We start from the raw sequence: 24,560 nt of genomic DNA, 5'->3' as shown, positions 1-24,560 counted from the left end.
TCAATACCAACCTTTCTTTTGTGGTCATAAACATTGTGTTTAAATTTCATTGATTTCTATTTACTTAAACTAAAGTTATTGTGCAATAACCAAGAATGCTTATTTGGGCCCTTTTTTGGCCCCTAATTCCTAAACTGTTGAAACCAAAACTCCCAAAATCAATACCAACCTTTCTTTTGTGGTCATAAACCTTGTGTCAAAATTTCATAGATTTCTATTTACTTAAACTAGAGTTATAGTGCGAAAACCAAGAAAATGCTTATTTGGGCCCTTTTTTCTATTCACTTTTACTAAAGTTAGAGTGCGAAAACTAAAAGTATTCGGACGACGACGCAGACGACGACGCCAACGTGATAGTAATATACGACGAAATTTTTTTCAAATTTTGCGGTCGTATAAAAATTGAAACAAATCTTAAAGTCGTTACAGAACTGGTTGAAGACGGTTGAAAAAGACAACTCATGAGTATAAACACTATAAGAATGCTGGCTTATTACTTTCCTTGGTTCATTTTTGAATCGATTACGCTATAGCTACCAATGTTTACACGTCTATCAACTCACTGAACAACAAATGCTAATCGATAAAATAATTGACGAAAAATAATTATACATAATTGATTTAAACAAAAAGCGCCTTTTCTATGGAAGTCTTTGATGTATAAGGCAATTCATGATTTTTATTTATCTTTAATAAAAGTATGAAATATATTTTTGGTATTGTTTGAAAATATTGTTTTCGTGGTTTTTTTCTGAGCATTGTCTGGTTGTATTCTAGCGTGTTCCGTTGATTCTAGTGCGGTAGGTCGTGGGTTCTAACCCCGGTAGGTCAAACCAATGACTTAAAAACTGGTAGAATAATGTGTCCTGGGTTGCGTTCAATATTGTAGCGGCTACGTAGTGCTACGTAGATTTCGACTATTGAATGTGTAGCTATAGACTAGTTGTTACATAGATATTGATAGCAGCTACGTAACCGCCAGGAAGCTGCTACGATATTGAACTCAACCCAGGTAGGTTGACATGTCTTTCAGCGGAATGTTTACAGATAACTTGTGATCACTTGTGGCATTAGAATGCTTATAACATGTTCTCATCTTCTAGATGCTTATAACTTGCTACTGGACATAAATATATATACATGTATATACATAAGAACGTGTGTTGAAGCTTTTCGGTAGTACAGGTCACAGGAGAATCGGAAAGTTTTGGTTGACTAACAGAGATTAATCTTAATATTTACTTATAGGCTAGCTAATAAAAATAACGCATTTCTGTTATATTTTTTTGTTTGTTTTTTTATTATAAATAGAAATGCTGAAATAAGCTATCTTCTCCCGTTTCAGACACTCGAACCCCCGTAAAAAAAGGCTCAAAAATTTGATTTGCCTCACTTTAAATAAACATGCCTTGTAGTCAGCAGTTATTTTGCTTTACTATGATCTTAAATCTGTTGACTATTGTAAAAATAATTTAACATCACCCATCTTATGTTTTATGCACTCGAAAGCTCATCTAGCAAAATAAACTTGAGAGCTATTTTTGGACTTTTATGAAGCCAAGTTGAAGTAAAAAATAAGCAATATTTGCCAAAACATCCTGGTACATTTTTGGTTACGGTACATGTAACTTCTATAAATGTAAGAATTGGTCACATGTATCTAATAATTATCATTTGAAGAGCATTTCAAACAAAACTTTCATATCAGCAATAAACCAATTGTTTCATAGTTTTTCCCAACTAAATTTTTAAATATGAGACCATATTTTTAATTAAAAGTTTTAAAAGAGTTGTAAATTGTCTCCCTTTAGTACTTTTCACAGACTAAATATTAATGTATTATAAGCTTATCATTTCAAAGTTTTTACACCATTATATCACCGATCTGGTTCAATGTTGCTATAATTCACTTGTTCTTAGGGCAGTAAAAGTAAGTACACAGGAAGAAGATTATGTTTTAAAATATTTATTTAGCCTACATGCAAACAGGGACACATAGTGCAACAAGTTACAAAAATACATAAAAAGTGTAAAAAGTACAAACATTTTAAACTGTAATAATTTCAATTTTTGAACACATTAAAGTTACAAGAAAATTATGCTTTAGCATCTTTTTACTGAACCCTTTCCTCCATAATTACGCCTTTTAACGCCACCCCCTTTACTCCATAATGACACCTTTTGAACCTTGTGAAGTGCCTAAGTTGAAAGGTCTTACCTAAGACAAATCTGAATCAGACTTTATAAAATTTGTATTTTATATAAAAAGGATATTCATGAGAATATGTGACTGGAATTTCATTAATGAAATATTCGTTTTACCAATGCATTTTAATACTTTAAACCAGATGATTTTTTTAATCGAAAAAATCCTATGCCAATGAAGTATGTTAAAAATAATTTCCTTTAAGGAAAGGGTTAATCACTGATTCTGAATTAAGAAAAATATGATATATGGGCGTATTGAAATAATTTAAACATTTGTAAAATTTGATTCTTTTTAACAATTTGTTATAATTTCATTAAACTTTTCAGTGTTTAATTGACATCATAACAAAAAACGAGGTAGTGAGAAATTGTACTTTATATTCTGGTCAGAATGTATAAAATCTTTGGTGTTACACGTAAATATTGGATACATGAATTTATAAAACTTTGAGTTATAAAACAGAGAATATAATGAATAAATCATTAATCAATAATCAAGTATAACAAGGAATTAATTTAATATAAAAATGTTAACATCTATATAAAATACATATTTAATAAGAGCAGGTGCTTTTGTTATAAAAGCAGAAATATAGAACCCCCTGTACTCCAGTATTCACTTGGCAAGTTGGCATTGACACTTTTTTTTAACTGCTTATTAAGTAAGAACTTTTAAGTAGAAACTAAAATTTAAAGGTAATTATATGTTCAAAATATGTTAATAAATATATCGATCTGCATGTTAAAGATATATTCTTATACTTATTGCAGAGTTACTGTTATGTTTGGGTGTTATTGTATTGATTATTACACACTTTCTGCTAATGTACCCCAAAAATATCAATCAAACAAAGTAAAAAGAATATACAAAACACATGTACCATGCATAACATTTTGAAAGATAGAGATTCACTGAAAATAAAATAAGATATGTAATATCTACATCAGTCTTAATATATGGTAATCATATCTTAACCCTGAAAATTATCAACAACAAAACACTCAACATTCATTTAAACATTCCTTAAGGTGATATAAAGACAGAACTAATGTCAAATTACTTAATAGCACAAATAAAATAATTAACAGATTTCAGTAAAGCATCATACCTCTTTGTTACATGTTTTGTAATTAACTTTTAATAGTTATCAAAGGTACCAGGATTATAATTTAGTATGCCAGACGCGCGTTTCGTCTACATAAGACTCATCAGTGACGCTCATATCAAAATATTTATAAAGCCAAACAAGTACGAAGTTGGAGAGCATTGAGGATCTAAAATTCCGAAAAGTGGTGCCAAATACGGCTAAGGTAATCTATTCCTGGGATAAGAAAATCCTTAGTTTTTCGAAAATTCAAAGTTTTATATTCAGGAAATACAATAACACATAGATGAAAAAGTAGCCCTACTCTGACAAAAAATTGTGCTATTGAATAAGTAGATAGGGATTTCAAAGTGGTGGTACGATGCCTGTATTGCACATTTGGTATAACTCGCTAATTTCTGTAAGTCCCATTTTAAAAGGGTCTTTTATATATTTTAAGTTTTAATAATGAAATAACAGTACATTGTTTGAAAAATTGCAATTGTCAATTTGGAATTTGACAGTCACAAATGTAGTTTTACTGGAGATGCAGAGCAGACCCAATAACACAGATATTTGTTACAATCAAATCAAAAATGTAAGGAAGAATCAACAAACTATCAGAGATGTACAATATGGTAACTGATTGTTTGATTGGTAAAAAAAACCAGCTGCTTAATGTCCCAACAACAAATATTACATGTATATTCAAATGAAAAAACTTTAATGTGAAAATAATATATACTCTGCTACTATATAGATTGACATGCTGGGTCAGACATTTAGCATGCTAGCCAACAAGGTAACAGACTGTAGGATGAAATATGAAATTTTTTCTGACTAGAGCTTAAAATTCTTACTTCTAAAGCTCAAGGCCAAGGCAAGAGAATAAACAAGGATTTCAAATTTAAGGATTTCTATATTCAAACATTCCCTCAAAAAATAGTATGGTAAAAACTGGAAATCAATAATCATAAATTAAGCCACACATTGTAAACTGGTATAAATTTGAAAATAAAAAATTTGTAAGGGTTCCACGGAACCCAGTGTCTCGCCTACTTTTGCTGTAAATCGCAGGCTCAACAAAAATGAGGAAAAAAATCAATAAAAATATTCCTCTTGATACTATCTTATAATTGTAAGAAGCTTCTGTCCAAGTTTGGTAAAAATCTAGGATAGTTAATAAATCTAATAAATGTTTTGAAAACTTTTAACTGCAGACTGTATGCAATGTTAACTGTCCATTTAAAAGTAAAATACAGAAAAAATGGAGTTATCTTTTTACAAAATTTACTTCTGGATACTATATGACTATCTTATGATCATAAATAAGCTTCTGTCCAAGTTTGGTACAAACCCAGGATAGTTTAAGAAAGTTATTAAAATTTAAAAAACTTTAACCACAGAGTGAATGTAATGTTTCCCCGCAGAAAAACTAAGTCCATTTAAAAGTAAAATACGGAAAAATGGATTAATTTTTTTACAAAATTTACTTTTGGATACTATCTTATGACCATAAACAAGCTTCTGTCCAAGTTTGGTACAAACCCAGGATAGTTTAAGAAAGTAATTAAAATTCTAAAAACTTGAACCACAGAGTGAATTTTATGTTTCCCCACAGAAAAAACTAAGTCCATTTATAAGTAAAATACGGAAAAAATAGAATTTTATTTTTACAAAATTTACTTCTGGATACTATCTTATGATCATAAACAAGCTTCTGTCCAAGTTTGGTAGAAATCCAGTATAGTTTAAGAAAGTTATTAAAGTTTCAAAAACTTTAACCACAGAGTGAATATTTGTGGACGCCGCCGACAACGACGGAATGTAGGATCGCTTAGTCTCGCTTTTTCGACTAAAGTCGAAGGCTCGACAACAAAAGGAATGTATGCATAACTGGGACACTTTTATTGTCTTCATCTAATGTTAATTATCTCCCTTTGGAAAGAATTATTTCCTTTAATGGAAGGCATTTCTTTATAGTTATAAAAGTTAATGTTCTTTACCTCCCTATAAATATGAGACAGGAAATGTTTTTCTTTGTTTAGCAAATAGTTGCTTAAAGAATTCTCTCAGCCCAATAAAGATTGGAAAATTATAAAGTGTAATATCTTTTCTACTTCTTGAAATGGGAAAATTACCAATTTGGCTATAAATGCAGAGTTTAAATAATGTAAACAAAAAACTGTTGGATTTACCATATATTCTAACTGGATACGCCTTACAGCATTAGTTGATAAAATAAGTAAGTTAAATTCATGAAAAACCTCAGATAAAATAATTCTAATCTGTTCATAGATTAAAGAATAAATAAAAGAGTAAAAGAAGTTACAAATAGGTACTGTCTTTGTGCTTCTGACAGACAGGGTTGAATGATTGGGAGAATTGTCCTTTCCTAAAGTGAGGCACATGATATATATTGATATGTCAAATAAATAAAAGAAGGAATGCATGACTTTCAAAATAAATTACAACGAAAATATTTACCTTGGTAGATGATTAACAAATATAATTTGTCTAGATGATTAATAAATTAAGCATATAGAAGCAAATTTATAGAACAATATTATGGCAAAATAAACTAATACAATAAATAAAATTTAACAAAAAAATAAATCAACATCTAAGATAAATTAGCACATAACACAAATCTTTTTCCATATATTGCTCATTCTGATAATAATTTTTTTTTAATATATTTTCAAGGTAAATTTTTAAATCAGCAAAAGCCAAAACACCTGTTGTTGCGTAGAACAATATTTTTTTTTTAAACTGAAATCTTTTAAGACTAACTCTATAATAACAGAAAGCTTTGAAAATATAAGCTCTGCGTATAAAAAAAGCATAAAAAAGCTATCATACTTAAAATCTAAGGTACTCTCAGAATGCATCTTTTCATTGGATTGATTAGTGAGTGATTAACAGATATAAGTTCCATTCTAGTTAAATTCTTTAATACGATTACTGTAAATTCAGAAATTATTGCGAGATTTTTATTATTGCAAAAAATGCGACACAGTTGTGAATGCAATGATTTAAACTTCCATTTTGAAATATTTTATTTGAATTCAACAGGATTTTTCTCAATATTTCAAAAAATAAAATTGTAATGTAGTCTAAAATTACAAAATCGCAATAATAAATGCACGCAATAATTTCTGAATTTACAGTAACTGGTTAACACTTTGATATAGAGACTAACTTGTGTGATAAATTTAATGTGAAATCTTAAATCATAATTGTGATTCCCCTTTAAACTATCATAGATTAACATGTACATCTTAAGCATATGTTAAGCATGTTTTTGGTGGATTAGATCTGAATCATAAAAATAGAGTTCTCAGAAGTGGTGGTCTAAAATGTTGCAAATGACGTACATTTTTGGTACTTTTTAAAAGATATAATAGTGAGGACCAGCAGATTTCTTTGAATTAATAGGAAAAAAGATTTTGAGAAATCTGTCATAAACAGGAGTACCTTAGTTTTTACTACACATTCAAATGAAAATTTAAAATGAAATATTTAAAATTAAATAACAGTTTTTGCTGCTAAGTGGAACAAATGTCATTTTCAGTCATAACTAGTATTAAATTTGACTGTATTGCAAAAGTAAATTGTTAATTATAATTAAAGTGAGCGTATTATGCTATAAGAAGCATTGCTATTTGCTGGTCAAACTTTTCCCAGTTATCATCCTATATTCTTTAAAAATACTATTAACTTTTATATTCCATTCCAAGTTTCTTTTTAATGTAAGCAGCTACAATTCTTTGAGGTCTAGCTTGCCATTCCTCCATTACATCATGTGGAGTGTTTATCTGGTCACCGTTGAGACGATTTAACAAAGTTACACATAATACAGCACCTGTGAAAAGTATCACATATTTATCAATGAGACTATATGAATAATCTTACACGGATTAACAAATGACCAGCATCTTTTAAGGTAGCACAATACATACGAAACAGAAGGAATTGACTTTTCCTTGTAATTTTGATACTTTATCATTTTTGATATTTCTATTTTGCTCTCTCAAAATGTAAATTTTGCCTGCTAATAGTAAATGTTACAAAAAAAAACACCACACATTTCTATTTGAAATTTTTACCTGGCCACTGTATTGACTGCTCTTTAGCACCTGTGTTGACCATATATGTATATGTTTTTGTGACAGTTCAGTATAATACATAATTTATATTATTAATTGAACAACTAATTTTAGGTAATAACCAATATTCTAAAAGCATCTTCATTGATGTGTTTTTGCTGAATGCAACTTCAAAATTAAAGACAAGAGCTTTGAAGAGAATGACTTACTTTTGACACCAGCTCGATGTGTCATGGCAGCAAAGCATAAGGATTCCATTTCTATATTTCTGACGCCTCTCTCATGGGCTCTCTTAAGGAAAGCTAGTTTATCTTCTTCTGTATAATCACAAAATGCTCCATCTAACCTTGCTTGACCTTCAAAAATAACAAGAGTGTTACACTGTATTTAAATGTCTCTAGCTACTATGTACCAAAGGGATATGATTGGCTGCGACTCTATTCATCAAAAAATCTTATGATTAAAACTGATATTAAGTTATACTGAAATGTTCTGGACATGTGAGCATTTTTACTGGTAAGTTTTTTGGTGAAAAGAGCTTCTGAAAAGTAGACATCAGTAGACTTTCTGGTAATTGATCATAAAGAAGTTGCATTTAAAATTTGTCATTGAGTAAAAATTGTCACATAACTGGTTTTAGTTCAATATTTCCTGCAGGAATTGTCTAATAAGACTGAAGATATTGTAGGGTCAACTTTAAATTATGTCAGACAAAACATCTCACATATGCCACGGTTCTGATGTTTTCAGACAAGAAAAAATCACAGTCATGAAAAAAAGTTAAATAAACTGGGTTAACAGTTATTAAAGGTACCAGGATTATAATTTAATACGCCAGATGTGCATTTCGTCTTCAAAAGACTCATCAGTGACGCTCAGATCTAAATGGTTATAAAGCCAAACAAGTACAAAGTTGAAGAGCATTGCATACCCAAAATTCCAAAAAGTTGTGCCAAATACGGTTAAGGTAATTTATTCCCTGGATAAGAAAATCCTTAGTTTCACGAGAAATTTAAAGTTTTGTCAACAGGAAATTTAATAAAATTACCATATAATTGATAACACCGAAGTGCTGACTACTGGGCTGGTGATACCCTTGGGGACAAAACCTCCACCAGCAGTGGCAGTGACCCAGTGGTGTTAACAGTTATCAAAGGTACCAGGATTATAATTTAATTCGCCAGACACGGGTTTCAGGTTAAAATTGAAGGTATTTGATATTAAGTACTTCTGATGGTTAATCAACAAACCGGTTGACAGTTGCAAACACATATTGTTTTCTTATCCTGCAATTACCTTCATAAAAATCATATGTACACATAGTCTTTCCTAACTCTGACTTGCATCCAATTTCTGTAGAAATTTGCAGAAGTTCTTTGTTTAGTGCTTCATCTAATTTGGCAGGATGTTGTATAATAAGTCCTAATGTTGGCTGTAAACAATAAAAATGCTAATTTCAATTTCAGATTTTAAAACTCTAATTAGATATACTGTATAAACATTAATTTTTGTGGGGTTAAAATTTCCTGGTTTTGTATCCAAAAGCAAGTTCGTGGGGATTAATTTTCGTGGATTTTAAGTTTAGAAAACAATTAAATGACATTGATTGACAGTTCTTGATGATTATTAATTACTGTACAAACAAAGGATTAGGATTATGTCTGACCAGGGACGTATGTAGGTCCTTGGTCTGACTTAAAGAAAACCTTTGAATATCGATGTCTAATCAATTAACCTATTTATTTCATTGTATGCATTTATGTTCATCAATTATATAATGTCAATCAGATTTATTCAGATCATAAAATAATGTAAATCTACAGTTAAATTTTCTTATCCACGAAATAAACCAAATTAAATGCCCCACGAAAATTTCTGCTTTTACAGTAATTTTTTTATCTAAATGTCTCTAGTGGATAAATATCGTATCACACCTCGAAGCAGTGGTATAATCTATATGTAATATGATGTTTTCTTATGCGTAAAAAATTTAAAAGTGTATTTTCATAAGTAAACTTTTAATGTCATTTCAATATCAATTTGAAATGGCTATTGATTGAAACTATTTAAACTTAAAGTACAAATAAAAAAAATGTTTCAAAAGCAATTATAATTTTTTTTTGACTCAATCTTTCATATTTCTTTTACATTAAAATCATAAAACATTACATTTATGAAGCAAGGTTCCAGAACCTCTTAAAGGAATTCATAAAGATCTTAATTAAGTTTAAATATATTTAAAAAAAATGTCATCCCATTTCTAAACGAAAATGCAAACAGTATCATAATGTTTACTTCTCTACTTACAATTTCCATGTATGATCTAAGAATTCCATCAACAGCTGCTTCAGATATGACCACTGTTCCAGCATCTAACCCTACAATATATATACATATGATCGTATCAACAAATCTGCAATTTTATTTCTAGTAATCATATTAATATCATTGCAAATGTATCCATACCTGCAGTACTAAAAAAGATAATTATGTAAGAAATATGCACTGAAACTGTGATTAGATTATGATTTAAACTGTTAATTTTTTCCCTGACAACATCTGTGTATATCCAGTAATAAAGTTTATCAATGTGATGTGAGTATTCTTAAAGGTACCAATTGTGTCCCTTTAATAGAAGACTGTACCTGATTTTTTAAGATACACAGTTTCTGACGACTTAACCCATTAGGCGAAAAAGGGGGCAGGGGTGGGCTAGCCTAACAGACATGTTTAACCGAGCCACATTTTTTTTTGAGTGCCTGTCCCTTGCTAGGAACCTGTAGTCTAGTAGATTTTATATAGATACATACCTAGTCCACCACTGGTTCCCAGTCTGAAGAAAACCACCTCTGAAGGATCGCACCCAGCATGCTGAAGCAGCTTCAGAATTTCATGAATCAAAATAGACAAAGATGGAATTCCCATACCATGCTGTAAACAAAACCAGTCAACATAATGTTTTTGCAATAAAACATTCAATCTAAATTAGTCATAATAGAAAATTAAAAAGTATGTAGCACTGAAGGGTAAAGATAGCATTAGTTTTGAAGTGGGAACTAACCTATTGCAGTGTATAAAGTGTTGGAGGTCCAACTACAACTATGGACAAAAGTAGAAAAGTAGTTTCTCACAACAATGAAGACTCATTGGTGGCCTTCGACTGTTGTCAGCTCTATGGTTGGGTTGTTGTCTCTTTGACACATTCCCCTTTCCTTTCTCAATTTTAACTCCAGTTTTAAATTTTATGTATATGTAAATAATGACAACATTGTTATTTTTAGAACTGATACTAGATTCATACAAATTTTACAAGCAAGCATGGTTTTACACCTCATATTATTTGCAACTTGAATATCAAGAATGTGTATTTCTTTGACAAATTTTCTTAACATGTTTATGTATAGGATGTAAAATTTCTTTTGATTTTTATAGAGCACTATATTTTATTCATCTCTACCATTGTCTACAGTGATAAAGTTTGGAAATGATCAGCTATCAAGACAGGCCTGTAAGGGTTTTGATTGCACCGGTAAATGTTATTTAAAAAAAATCCTTTTCTGAAAATGCGCAATTTATATTGTTTATATGCATCTTATTTATTCATTGTTTGTATGTTTTTTTTAAATCAAGTTGTATTCCCGGTTCAAATTATTTTCATTATGTATTAACAATTGATTGAATGTTGGTTGCTTAACGTCCAGTGGCAAATATTTCATGCATATTCAGGACGAGAACAAGTTCACAATTAATACACTAGGTAGGTTGATACGATAGAGGCCATCTGGGATGATGGTTGGGGAAATTTGGACTGCCACTGGAAAATGAGGGTATCTTGGATAGGGACAGAAATTTTGCCTTGCAACATTACACCTACGAACCCCTCAAAAAGTTGTTGTAAGGGTTTTTAACGTGCAAAGAGTGTGGCAATCTCTTTACATGAGGCATCGGATTTAACGTCACCCTTCTGACCAGACGTGACTGCTAACTTGATACATCCCGCACAGCCAAACGAAGGCCCCACTACGGCAAGCTTTTTTTCTGCTGGTCAGGAGAAGACCAAGTGACCTTATTTCTATACCCCAGTCACCCTTGGGGGATGTATTAATGTCTAGGCCTTTAATAGCTTACTGTATAATATGAATTATGCTTCCTGTTGAATCAGTGACCTATATATTAAGTTAACATCTATGTCATTTTGTGGATAGTAAATTATTTGGCAATCACACAACATCTGATTATTTTCATATTGATATACAAAAATGTATCTATTATCAACATTGGAAACCTTTTGCCTTTTTCTTCTTCTCTTATACTTACGCTAACTGAGATGATTGGTCCCATTTTATATAACACATATCTATCTGATCCTTTTGAGATGTTATATAGGGTCTGCCCTGGTGTTAACTTAAACTTCAGCTGATCTACCATGTAATGTGCAAACTTCTCCATCCGAGATGGTGATCCACCAAAACAAACAAACTAAAAATAAAAAATATAACAATACATACCGGTACTCACAATGTGTGAGTGTCCTTGTGTAAATAGTTTAAGATAGAGGAAAGATTTTACCCCCAGTTCCATCAGAGATATTTTGGTTTCAAAAAAGAATTAATATTAAAAAGGGTATTGAAACAGAATTGATCACTAACTGTAACAAGTAACCAAATGCTCCACAGGGCGAAGCTTTATACGACCACAGAGTTTGAACCCTGAACAGTTGGGGCAAGTATGGACACAACATTCAAGCTTGATACAGCTCTGAATTTGGATTGTGATTAAGTAGTTGACACAACATAGATTTCTGACACAGAATGAATGTGGTCTAAGAACTTAAAATTAAAAACTTAAAAATTTTAAATTGGACATTTACCTATTATGGTCCAATATCCAAAATCTAAATACATGGTTAGATTCAGCATATCAAAGAACCCCAAGAATAAATGTTTGATGAAATCAAATAATGTTCAATTTTGGACCCTTTTATAGACTTCAATGTGGACCAATTTGATAACCAGGCCCAAATATCAAAAATCTAAATACATGGTTAGATTCAGCATATATCAAAGAACCCCATACATTCAATTTTTGTTGAAATCAAACAAAGTTTAATTTGGACCCCAATTTGGACCAACTTGAAAACTGGTCCCATAAGCAAAAAACTTAATACATGTTTAGATTCAGCATATATCAAAGAACCCCATATATTCAATTTTTGTTGAAATCAAACAAAGTTTTATTTTGACCCCAATTTAGACCAACTTGAAAAATGGCCCCATTAGCAAAAAACTTAATACATGTTTAGATTTAGCATTTATCAAAGAACCCTGTATATTCAATTTTTGTTGAAATCAAACAAAGTTTAATTTGGACCCTGATTTGGACCAACTTGAAAACTGGCCCCATAAGCAAAAATCTTAATACATATTTAGATTCAGCATATCAAAGAACCCCAAGGATTCAATTTTTGTTGAAATCAAACAAAGTTTAATTTTGGACCCTGGTTTGTACCAACTTGAAAACTGGGCCCAAAATCAAATATCTAAGTACTTGTTTAGATTCAGCATATCAAAGAACCCTAAGAATTCAATTTTTGTTAAAATCAAACTAAGTTTTATTTTGGACCCTTTGAACCTTAATGTAGACCAATTTGAAAAGAGTACCAAAAATTAAGAATCTACATAAACAGTTAGATTTGGCATATCAAAGAACCCAAATTAGTTTAATTTTGGACCCTTTGGGACCGTAATTCCTTAACTGTTGGGACCAAAACTCCTAAAACCAATCCCAACCTTCTTTTTATGGTAATAAACCTTGTGTTTCAATTTCATAGATTTCTATTTACTTATGCTAAAGTTATGGTGCGAAAACCAAAAAAAATGCTTATTTGGTGCCCTTTTTGGCCCTTAATTCCTAAACTATTGAGAATAAAACTCCCAAAATCATTCCCAACCTTCCATTTGTGTTCATAAATCTTGTGTGTAAATTTCATAGATTTCTATTTACTTATACTAAAGTTATTGTGCGAAAAACCAAGAAAAATGCTTATTTGGGCCCTTTTTTGGCACCATATTCCTAAACTGTTGGGACTAAAACTCCCAAAATCAATCCCAACCTTTCTTTTGAGGTCATAAACCTTGTGTTTAAATTTCATAGATTTCTATTTACTTAAACTAAAGTTATAGTGAGAATACCCATGTGTATTCATACGACAACGACGATGACGATGCCGATATACGACCGCAAATTTTTTGCGGTCATATAAAATTTACACATTATGGATGTCAACATGAATAAACTCAACAACATATCCATACCATATGGCTTACTTTTTGTTGTAAAATAAATGTTAGAAAAAAATGGAGGTCTTAGTTTATGATTTCAATATTACTGAATAATATGTCATCTATGTTCAGAATGCTACTATCATAGCAAGAAAAGACCCACAGGGAAATGATGCAGCTACAAAGAAGCCCCTTCTCAATTATCCATATATTTTGTTTGGATTTAGAAATTTGTCCCCCTTTTCACTTTGTGTCAATTTCATACCATCCATTTCAAGTTCATCTTTGTTATCATGGTTATAGATCAGATTACTTTTTATTATGGTGTGGTGTACATAAAACACCAACTATAGATCAATCAAATGACTACACTAAATTCATTCACATATACTTTACAAAATGTACATTTTATGGTATAAAAATTGTAAGTACATTTGTACTTTTTTTGTCATTCAGGAAACAGTTGTTTGAATCATAATTATGATCTTAAGGAAAGAATGTTGTTACTGGTAGTTTACAATATTTTTTGTTTAGCAAAAAGAATTTTTTTTTTTTTTTTTTTGTGTTTGTTTAGAGGTGTATTATTCCCTGAATGGTCACATATGTAGTACCTGTATCTGTCTGCCATAAGATTTTATGGTGAATAGAGTCACAGACTATTATATCCTTTGGATACACAGATATAGGATATAAAAGGGCAAAATTGTCTACAAAATTAACATTTATGAGCAAAATCATTCCATTTATCTTTTGTTTCCTTTCATTAGAAATCAGCTATCTTGGCTACTTATATTTGATATGCCATTTTAGTGTTTCCTACAGTTTAAAAATGAAGGCAGGGTGGTTATTCTAAAAGGGCACTCTTAAGTCTCAAGGATATCCTCTGTGTAGAGATCATCAGACAACACTTTTAGAGTGCTGCTATAAATCCAGGATCAATCCATCATTTTTTAAATTTGAAAATGCATGTACCAAGTAAGGAATACAACAGTTGTTGTCCATTTGTTTGATGTGTTTTATCATTTGATTTTGCCATTTGATTAGGGACTTTCCATTTTGAATTTTCCTCAATGTTCAGTATTTTTGTGAGTTTTCTTTTTACATATATAGATATAAAGGCACTTTAATATGGATTTGATAAATTAAATTGAAATATACCATATATTAATATTGAATCCTTAGACTGATTGTTACAAATGTCTAAGGATGTGTCTAAAAATGTCATGACATGCATAACCAAAGGCATTATGCATTATGTAATCCTTTAAACTCAGTTTAAAGTTGCATATGTGATAAGAAACTAAATATATCTTTTATTAAAGTAAGTAATAAAATAATACCTTCACATCACCAAATATTTCTTTTAGGTCATGTGATTTGTTGCTTAGTGCCAAGTGATACAAGACATCTTCTTCCATGGAATCAAGGTGTATATTTCTGACAAAAGATATCCTGAAAGTACAAAAAAAACATATCTTAAACATGTGACATTTCATCAATGAACTCCAGTGCATTAAACATCTCACCCAGTGAATGAAATCAAACTTCTTGATACATTGATGAAAAATGGACATTACTGAAACTTTCCCGAACATATACTGTCTACAACATTCAGCAATATATTCAAGAATAAATCAAACAGTCATTCAAATTTATACTGGTATAAGTTTTCAATCTTACCTATGCCAAATTGAATGGGCTTTTAAGCAAATAAGAAATATCCACACCCAAAGTTTGGTAAGACTTATTTCTGTATGTGACCAAAACAACTATACAATATGTTGTACTCTTTGACTTATTACCTTTTATTTTTCCTTATCCAAAAAATCTTCCAATCTAACTATATTGGGGTGGGGAGGGAGGTGTTCTGGTATCCCTCTTTTTGATTACTTATGGTTTTATATGAGGACATATGGTTGGATCTTTGCTTTGAAACAACTTACATGTGTTGGGACCCCTTCTAAAAAAAATGTCTGGACTCTTGCCTATATTCCATGATACTTAATATCATATACAATACCGGTATATTATTAGCTTTTTATATCAATTATTTGTGAACTACCACATATCTTTAAATTTAAAATAAATTATTGAATTCTATTTAAACCATTGTGAAATTGTTTATTATTGATCATATTTAATACTAGTATGCTCCTTGAGAGTCCTGTATTTGTCAAAATGGTCAATAAAAGTCTTGAACCTAAATCTAAATGGAGTAAGCCTTACCACAGGCACTAAGTGGAAGTTTCTGTCAATAGTAATAAAATATGGGCAACAGGAAGAAAATAGCGATAGGTCTTTTCATCACCAAACACCACTGAACACATTAAAATACCATCTAACACACCTAAATATATTGTTTTCATGTTATTTGACCTACCTTCTAAACAAGGATAACTATATTTATACATGTAAATAAACAAATAAGTAAAAAATGATAACAAAAGTACCAAAAAGAACAGTCTTGCAGGCTGTCAAGTACACTTTCAAGTCTTAATATATTTTTAATTATAATTATTGTGATATTTTCCCAATAAATCAAATGCTTTAACTTATTTGAACAATTTATTTCTAATAATTGAAAAGTAAAGATCATAAAATAATATACAACTATATACAGGCAATGTCATGATCCAGAAGGGTATTTTTTAAATTTTGATTCTCAATTTTAACATCACTTAATCACATAAACATAAACATGTGAAAAAACATATGAGTATGATTAAAAGTTAGGTAATTTAAATGATTTTATTGTTTTATGATCTTTTATTGAGTAACATTATTGTTTTTCTTTGGTGGTGTTCAATGGTCACAGTGCGGTTGTTTTCAGTGGTGAAAAGACCAACCCAGAAATAGTGCCCATGTTTATACAAGACCATCTTCGCTAGCCAAGGGTTACGATCCACTCCAGTTCTCTTCACTCTTGGCGGATTGAGATAAAATTTCGGAGATGCAAGGTAAGGATTTTTATTAGTTGCAGTCAAAACTCACTGCATCCAATCAAAAAGTGTCTATAACATGATCACGTGTAAATGTAACTAGAGGCTCTAAAGAGCCTGTGTCGTTCACCTTGGTATATGTGAATTAAACAAAGGAAGCAGACAGTTCATGACAAAATTGTGTTTAGGTTATTGTGATGTGTTTGTACATCTTGCTTTACTGAACATTCTTGCTGCTTACAATTATCTCTATCTATAATGAACTTGTCCGTGTAGTTTCAGTGGAAAATGTTAGTAAAAATTTACAAATTTTATGAAAATTGTTAAAAATTGATTGTAAAGGACAATAACTTCTTAGGGGGTCAATTGACCATTTTGGTCATTTGACTTATTTTTGAGTCTTAAATTGCTGTACATTATTGCTGTTTACAGTTTATCTCCATCTATAATAATATTCAAGATAATAACCAAAAACAGTAATATTTCCTTAAAATTACAAATTTATGGGCAGCAACCCAACAATGGGTTGTCTGATTCATCTGAAAATTTCAGGGCAGATAGATCTTGACCTGATAAACATTTTTACCCCATGTTATATTTGCTCTAAATGCTTTGGTTTTTGAGTTATAAGGGTATCTGGATGATTCGTTCCAACTCCGATTCGTCCCAACAAATTCGTCCCAAATTGCTTGGACAATTCGTTCCAACTTTTTCCAAAACTTGTCATTTCGTTCCAACTTATTCAAGAACAGTATTAAACAATAATAACCATTTGCATAGCCTTATTATTTCAATTTATAATGCTGTACTTATATATATAATGTAAATAAATACTTAGCTTTAAAAGAAATCTATGATTTATTAATTGGGAAGAAAGGACGTTGGGTATGATATATTGGTAATAATTAATTATTAAGTATTTCATGACAATTTAATATTTTAAAAATGAACAAAGTACTAACTAGTGTTATTTTCAAAGAAATCGTTATCATTATAATTGATTATTGTATTCCAATGATGTGCGCATAATAGTTGTTTATGCAGTCATCAAAAGAATTATATCGCACTTAGCTTGGGTCCCAAATGCTTGTTAATAATAAGTAAAGCCATACCACATTCACTATGTTTTTCTTACGTGCATCATTACTACTCATAAGCACCGGTTGTGTATGTTTTACAATATAAAATTTTACTCAGTTTCCTGTACGAAACCGAAAAAAGTAACTTCAAAGAAATATAAAAAACAAAAGAAACAAAATTGTGGGCTTGGAGGTGTGGAAAATAGAATACATATTTTTGATAGGTCAACTACAAAAGGGAAAAAACAAAGACAACCCAAAAAAACTATGTCTAAATAAACAAATATTGTACATATAAATCTGCGTTTTTCAACATAAATATTTTTTATAATTGAACCATAAAAGCCTTCAAAGATATTGCTGAAAAACGATCTTTTAATATGAAAACATAAAATATGATACATAAAAATTGACAAGAAATTGATGATTTTTTGCCGTGCACTATAGGTTGATTTACACAAAAACAGTGATATATACGGACATAAACAGTGAAAGAAAGTTGGAACAAATTGTTTAGACTGATTGAAAAACGATCTATTATAGGAAATATACATAAAAAAAATTACAAGGAATTGACAATTTTTGCCATGAACAGTGGGTTGATTCACAGGCGCTTGGGTCTATGATACAGATTTTTTTTTTTTTTTTTTTTTATTTATTAAAATATTCAATTTTCTATATTTATAATACATATCTATCACTTCTGTGCATGTCTCACCAAGTTTCGAGTGATTTAAACGACCCAGAAAAAATACCAAATTTTATGGATAGTAAAATTTGGTATGTTCTCTGGGTCGTTTAAATCACTCGAAACTAGGTGAGACATGCACAGAAGTGATAGATATGTATTATAAATATAGAAAATTGAATATTTTAATAAAAAAAAAAAAAAAAAAAAAAAAAAATCTGTATCATAGACCCAAGCGCCTGTGGGTTGATTTACACAAATTCAGTGATTTACGAACACAAACATTATAATAAAGTTGGAACAAAGTGTTAACTCTGATTAATAATGAACTAAATCAGTTGGAACAAATTGTTAAGTCTGATTAATAATAAAATAAATCATTTGGAACGAATTGACAATTGACTTGGTACGAATTGTCCAAATCTGGAACGAACTGGTTTGGAACGAATCGGACTTGGAACGAATTGACTAGCATTCGTTATAAGCCAAAAACTGCATTTTACCCCTATGTTCTATTTTTAGCCATGGCGGCCATCTTGGATGGTTGGCTGGGTAATTAAACACAAACTTTAAACTAGATACATCAATTATGATTGTGGCCAAGTTTGGTTTAATTTAGCCCCGTAGTTTCAGAGAAGATTTTTGTAAAAGATCATGGATATTTACGAAAAATGGTTAAAAATTGACTATAAAGGGCAATTACTCCTAAAAGGGTCAACTGACCATTTTGGTCATGCTGACTTATTTGTAAATCTTACTTTGCTGAACATTATTGCTGTTTACAGTTTATCTCCATCTATAATAATATTCAAGATAATAACCAAAAACAGTAAAATTTCCTTAAAATTACCAATTTAGGGGCAGCAACCCAACAATGGGTTGTCTGATTCATCTGAAAATTTCAGGGCAGATAGATCTTGACCTGATAAACAATTTTACCCCATGTCAGATTTGCTCTAAATGCTTTGGTTTTTGAGTTATAAGCCAAAAACTGCATTTTACCCCTATGTTCTATTTTTAGCCATGGCGGCCATCTTGGATGGTTGGTCAGGTAATTAAACACAAACTTTAAACTAGATACATCAATGATGATTGTGGCCAAGTTTGGTTTGATTTAGCCAGGTCGTTTCAGAGGAGAAGATTTTTGTAAAAGATCATGGATATTTACGAAAAATGATTAAAAATTGACTATAAAGGGCAATAACTCCTAAAGGGGTCAACTGACGATTTTTGTCATGTTGACTTATTTGTAAATCTTACTTTGCTGAACATTATTGCTGTTTACAGTTTATCTCCATCTATAATAATATTCAAGATAATAACCAAAAACAGTAAAATTTCCTTAAAATTACCAATTTAGGGGCAGCAACCCAACAATGGGTTGTCTGATTCATCTGAAAATTTGAGGGCAGATAGATCTTGACCTGATAAACATTTTTACCCCCATGTTAGATTTGCTCTAAATGCTTTGGTTTTTGAGTTATAAGCCAAAAACTGCATTTTACCCCTATGTTCTATTTTTAGCCATGGCGGCCATCTTGCATGGTTGGCAGGGTAATTAAACACAAACTTTAAACTAAATACATCAATGATGATTGTGGCCAAGTTTGGATTGATTTGGCCAGGTAGTTTCAGAGGAGAAGATTTTTGTAAAAGATCATGGATATTTACGAAAAATGGTTAAAAATTGACTATAAAGGGCAATAACTCCTAAAGGGGTCAACTGACGATTTTTGTCATGTTGACTTATTTGTAAATCTTACTTTGCTGAACATTATTGCTGTTTACAGTTTATCTCCATCTATAATAATATTCAAGATAATAACCAAAAACAGTAAAATTTCCTTTAAATTACCAATTTAGGGGCAGCAACCCAACAATGGGTTGTCTGATTTATCTGAAAATTTGAGGGCAGATAGATCTTGACCTGATAAACAATTTTACCCCATGTCAGATTTACTCTAAATGCTTTGGTTTTTGAGTTATAAGCCAAAAACTGCATTTTACCCCTATGTTCTATTTTTAGCCATGGCGGCCATCTTGGATGGTTGGCTGGGTAATTAAACACAAACCTTAAACTAGATACATCAATGATGATTGTGGCCAAGTTTGGTTTAATTTAGCCGGTAGTTTCAGAGAAGATTTTTGTAAAAGATCATGGATATTTACGAAAAATGGTTAAAAATTGACTATAAAGGGCAATTACTCCTAAAGGGGTCAACTGACCATTTTGGTCATGCTGACTTATTTGTAAATCTTACTTTGCTGAACATTATTGCTGTTTACAGTTTATCTCCATCTATAATAATATTCAAGATAATAACCAAAAACAGTAAAATTTCCTTAAAATTACCAATTTAGGGGCAGCAACCCAACAATGGGTTGTCTGATTCATCTGAAAATTTGAGGGCAGATAGATCTTGACCTGATAAACAATTTTACCCAATGCTTTGGTTTTTGAGTTATGAGCCAAAAACTGCATTTTACCCCTATGTTCTATTTTTAGCCATGGCGGCCATCTTGGATGGTTGGTCAGGTAATTAAACACAAACTTTAAACTAGATACATCAATGATGATTGTGGCCAAGTTTGGTTTGATTTAGCCAGGTCGTTTCAGAGGAGAAGATTTTTGTAAAAGATCATGGATATTTACGAAAAATGGTTAAAAATTGACTATAAAGGGCAATAACTCCTAAAGGGGTCAACTGACGATTTTTGTCATGTTGACTTATTTGTAAATCTTACTTTGCTGAACATTATTGCTGTTTACAGTTTATCTCCATCTATAATAATATTCAAGATAATAACCAAAATCAGGTAAAATTTCCTTAAAATTACCAATTTAGGGGCAGCAACCCAACAATGGGTTGTCTGATTCATCTGAAAATTTCAGGGCAGATAGATCTTGACCTGATAAACAATTTTACCCCATGTCAGATTTGCTCTAAATGCTTTGGTTTTTGAGTTATAAGCCGAAAACTGCATTTTACCCCTATGTTCTATTTTTAGCCATAGCGGCCATCTTGGATGGTTGGCGGGGAAATTAAACACAAACTTTAAACTAGATACATCAATTATGATTGTGGCCAAGTTTGGTTTAATTTGGCCCAGTAGTTTCAGAGGAGAAGATTTTTGTAAAAGTTAACGACGATGGACGCAGGACAACGACGACGACGGACGACGGATGCCAAGTGATGGGAAAAGCTCACTTGGCCTTTCGGCCAGGTGAGCTCAAAAGTGTTTGTAAACAATTTCCACATGTTTATTGTGCAACAAGTCTTTACATACCTAAACATACAACTATAATTAGTGGCAACTTGAATGTTTTTAATCAACCAATAGAAGTTCCTGTGTATGTTTCATGCACAAATGCATGCATGTTGACCTTTATTTTCATTTCTGGCTTTACCAAGTTTGTAGAATCTAGACGTCACCATGTTTTTACCTCCAAATTGAAGAGTTCAGGTGCTACCATTGGTCAAGAGTAATGTATTAGGAATGGGTGTGATGTTTATCTTCCGATAGATGGCCCAACATTGTTATCACACATGTTGGCTCAATCCGCCCAGGGTGAAGAGAGCAGGAGTGGATCGTAACCCTTGGCTAGCGAAGATGATACAAGACATTCATGAACACTATTTTCTTCAGATTGCCCATACTTTATTATTATTGACAGAACGTATTATCAGAGGCGGATTTAGGGGGGGGGCCTGGGGGACCGGGCCCCCCCTTATTGGAAAAAAATTTGGTTGCTTATATAGGGAATCACTGAAGCGTGACTGGACCGGGCCCCCTCTTAGGTCAGTCAGTGGGCCCCCACTTATGAAAATTTCTGGATCCGCCACTGATTATGACTGTGGTGCTAACTGTAGTGTAGAATGCTAGAAACTTCTCATCATGTCTCCTTGTCCAAATAATTATGACATCTTGAAAGACTGTTATATTTTTCTTTGACACCTTACATCGGCAAAGGAAGGCGTCAAAGAAAAAATTTAAAATAGCCTTCCCAGACGTCATAATTCACCTTATCGCTATTTGTCTGCCATTACTGCATATCACACAGGTTCCCGTAAAATTTTGACTTCATAAAACAATGTATCTGACGTGAAAATGGAAAAGTGATTGTTGTTTGTGTAAAAAAGTTCAAGCGGCTGGGTCAGCCTGTCACGGAACAGAAGTTCCTTCATAATATAATTTCCAAATGGAACAAATATTCTGGAATATTATTTCCACAGGAATAACTATTACAGTAGATGTTCCTAATGGAATAAACAGTATGGAATATTTGTTATTATGACATTGTTTATAACAAAGTTTCCACTGGAACTTCTGTTAGGTGGAACAAATATACGTTGACAAGCCGGGATTAGCGATATATGGTGTATTATTTGAGGGGGATAGGTGGAAATCCCCGGCTTAAAAACACGAATTCCTGAGGTCCTGAATTTAAATAAATAAATATCATGGATCACGAAATCTACAGCTTAAAAACATCCGATCCCAGAGTCCTGTTAAAGGTCCTATCCCCCCTCTTATTTGGATTACATTAGTACACATGTACAGGCACAGGAGTTTGAAATCGGGGTAAAAATATACCGAAGTCGACTAGAGAAGCTCTACTGTGATAGTACAGATTGGTATATTTTAACCCCGTTATTTATAGGATTTCAAACACCTGTGGTACTTGGGAAGCAAGTTAACTCGTACCACCGAAAACTCGTATCACTTTAACTCGTACCACTTGGAAGTCGTACCACTGTTAACTCGTACCATTAAAAATATATTAAAAAATATGAATGTTTTATGTTGGTTTTTTTTGTAAGCTTAATAAAAATAAAGTTGATTTACTTGAATTTTATACTGGAATTTAATGAAAACTAAGACAAAAATAGCAAATGTTGTTTTTTTAAACTGATCTTTCAAACTAGAACTTAAGGTGGTACCTAACACTGCTACAGGGAGATAACTCTGTAAAATCAGTTAAAGGTTTTGATTACATTGTGTTGTTAAGGGAATATTAAGCTTGAAGTTCTCTTTGATATAAGATAAGATATAAGATATAAGATTTAATTGATATAAAAATCCAAAATCTGGATTGTCATCAACACATACACAAAGAACAAACAAACAGTAATCAAATAAGTGTTTGTCAAACTGCTATATAACCAGTGTAAATTTTCTGATACAACGGTTGGTTCAAATTTTTGGAAATATCTGCCACCGTATTTTCTATCCAATCTGGGACTACTGTGTTATAGTAGTCTCAGATCCAAAAGACAAGGAACATTAGCTACACATTGGTCACTTCTTTCAAATTATATACATTTTACAGACTTAACAGGTATGGAGTGAAAGTAATGTATATATTCATCATTAAACACCACTTAAATAAGTTAGTACGAGTTAGCAGTGGTACGAGTTTGCATTGGTACGAGTTTTGTTTTAGTGGTACGAGTTGACGTTGGTACGAGTTTACAATGGTACGGGATAACTGTAATTCGGTACAGGTATCCCATCTCGGGATCCTCAAACTCAAATGTAAAAGTCCCAATTCTTTTAAATATAAAAAATAAAAGGATAAACCTACCCTTCCTGCGAGTCTAGCCGTAAATGTCTATCCAAAGCCATGATTTTCTTTGTTTACTATCCGCTTTTGGAGAAATTCTTGGAACTGACGCAACGGCAGGTATCAACTTACTCGAAAAATTTATCAAGTTATATTATATATTTGAGTCACTGTATTTTATACAACATTATTAAACACGATGTTATATAAACTTTTCGGTTAAAGCTGTTTAGTTGTGAAATAACTTAGTAATTAGTCTACAAATTACATATACGTGATGTGATATGACTATCCTTTTATTTTTTTGTACTTTCCCTTTCGATTTATAAGGTGAAGGTCGGACGAATAAATTGACCTTGTCCGGGATTGACTAAAACACGGAAGTGTGAAAAAGGTTCAGTTTTACGGTGGTATCTTGGGAAGACCTTAACATATGATATGTAAAATTTAAACTGATTTCGAAAGGCTTAAGCTGACATAAATAACCATTTCATAAAATATAAATAGTTACATAATGTTTAAATACTGTATTCAATTTTCCTCATTCCGCCTCCTTTAGTGAAAAAAATAGAGCCAATCCCAAAACTGTTCATCGTATGATTTTT

At 31.5% G+C, this 24,560-nt stretch overlaps 1 protein-coding gene across 1 annotated transcript; it reads right to left on the bottom strand.

The window, feature by feature from the left end:
- Nucleotides 1-1,950: 1,950 nt before the first annotated feature.
- LOC134707476 (uridine phosphorylase 2-like) lies at nucleotides 1,951-24,283 on the bottom strand. Its single transcript, XM_063567237.1, has 8 exons — nucleotides 23,977-24,283; nucleotides 15,024-15,135; nucleotides 11,720-11,881; nucleotides 10,213-10,333; nucleotides 9,710-9,780; nucleotides 8,699-8,834; nucleotides 7,612-7,758; nucleotides 1,951-7,158 (listed from the first exon to the last, which is right to left on the bottom strand). Exons 1-8 carry the CDS (start codon nucleotides 24,015-24,017, stop codon nucleotides 7,010-7,012), a joined length of 939 nt encoding a protein of 312 aa, XP_063423307.1. The 5' UTR covers nucleotides 24,018-24,283; the 3' UTR covers nucleotides 1,951-7,009.
- Between the last annotated feature and the right edge of the window lie 277 nt (nucleotides 24,284-24,560).

This window comes from Mytilus trossulus, chromosome 2, assembly GCF_036588685.1.
Source record: "Mytilus trossulus isolate FHL-02 chromosome 2, PNRI_Mtr1.1.1.hap1, whole genome shotgun sequence".
In the NCBI taxonomy this organism is placed as follows: domain Eukaryota; kingdom Metazoa; phylum Mollusca; class Bivalvia; order Mytilida; family Mytilidae; genus Mytilus; species Mytilus trossulus.
The sequence above is the reverse complement of the archived record's forward strand: the minus strand, read 5'-3'. Positions and strand labels throughout refer to the sequence as shown.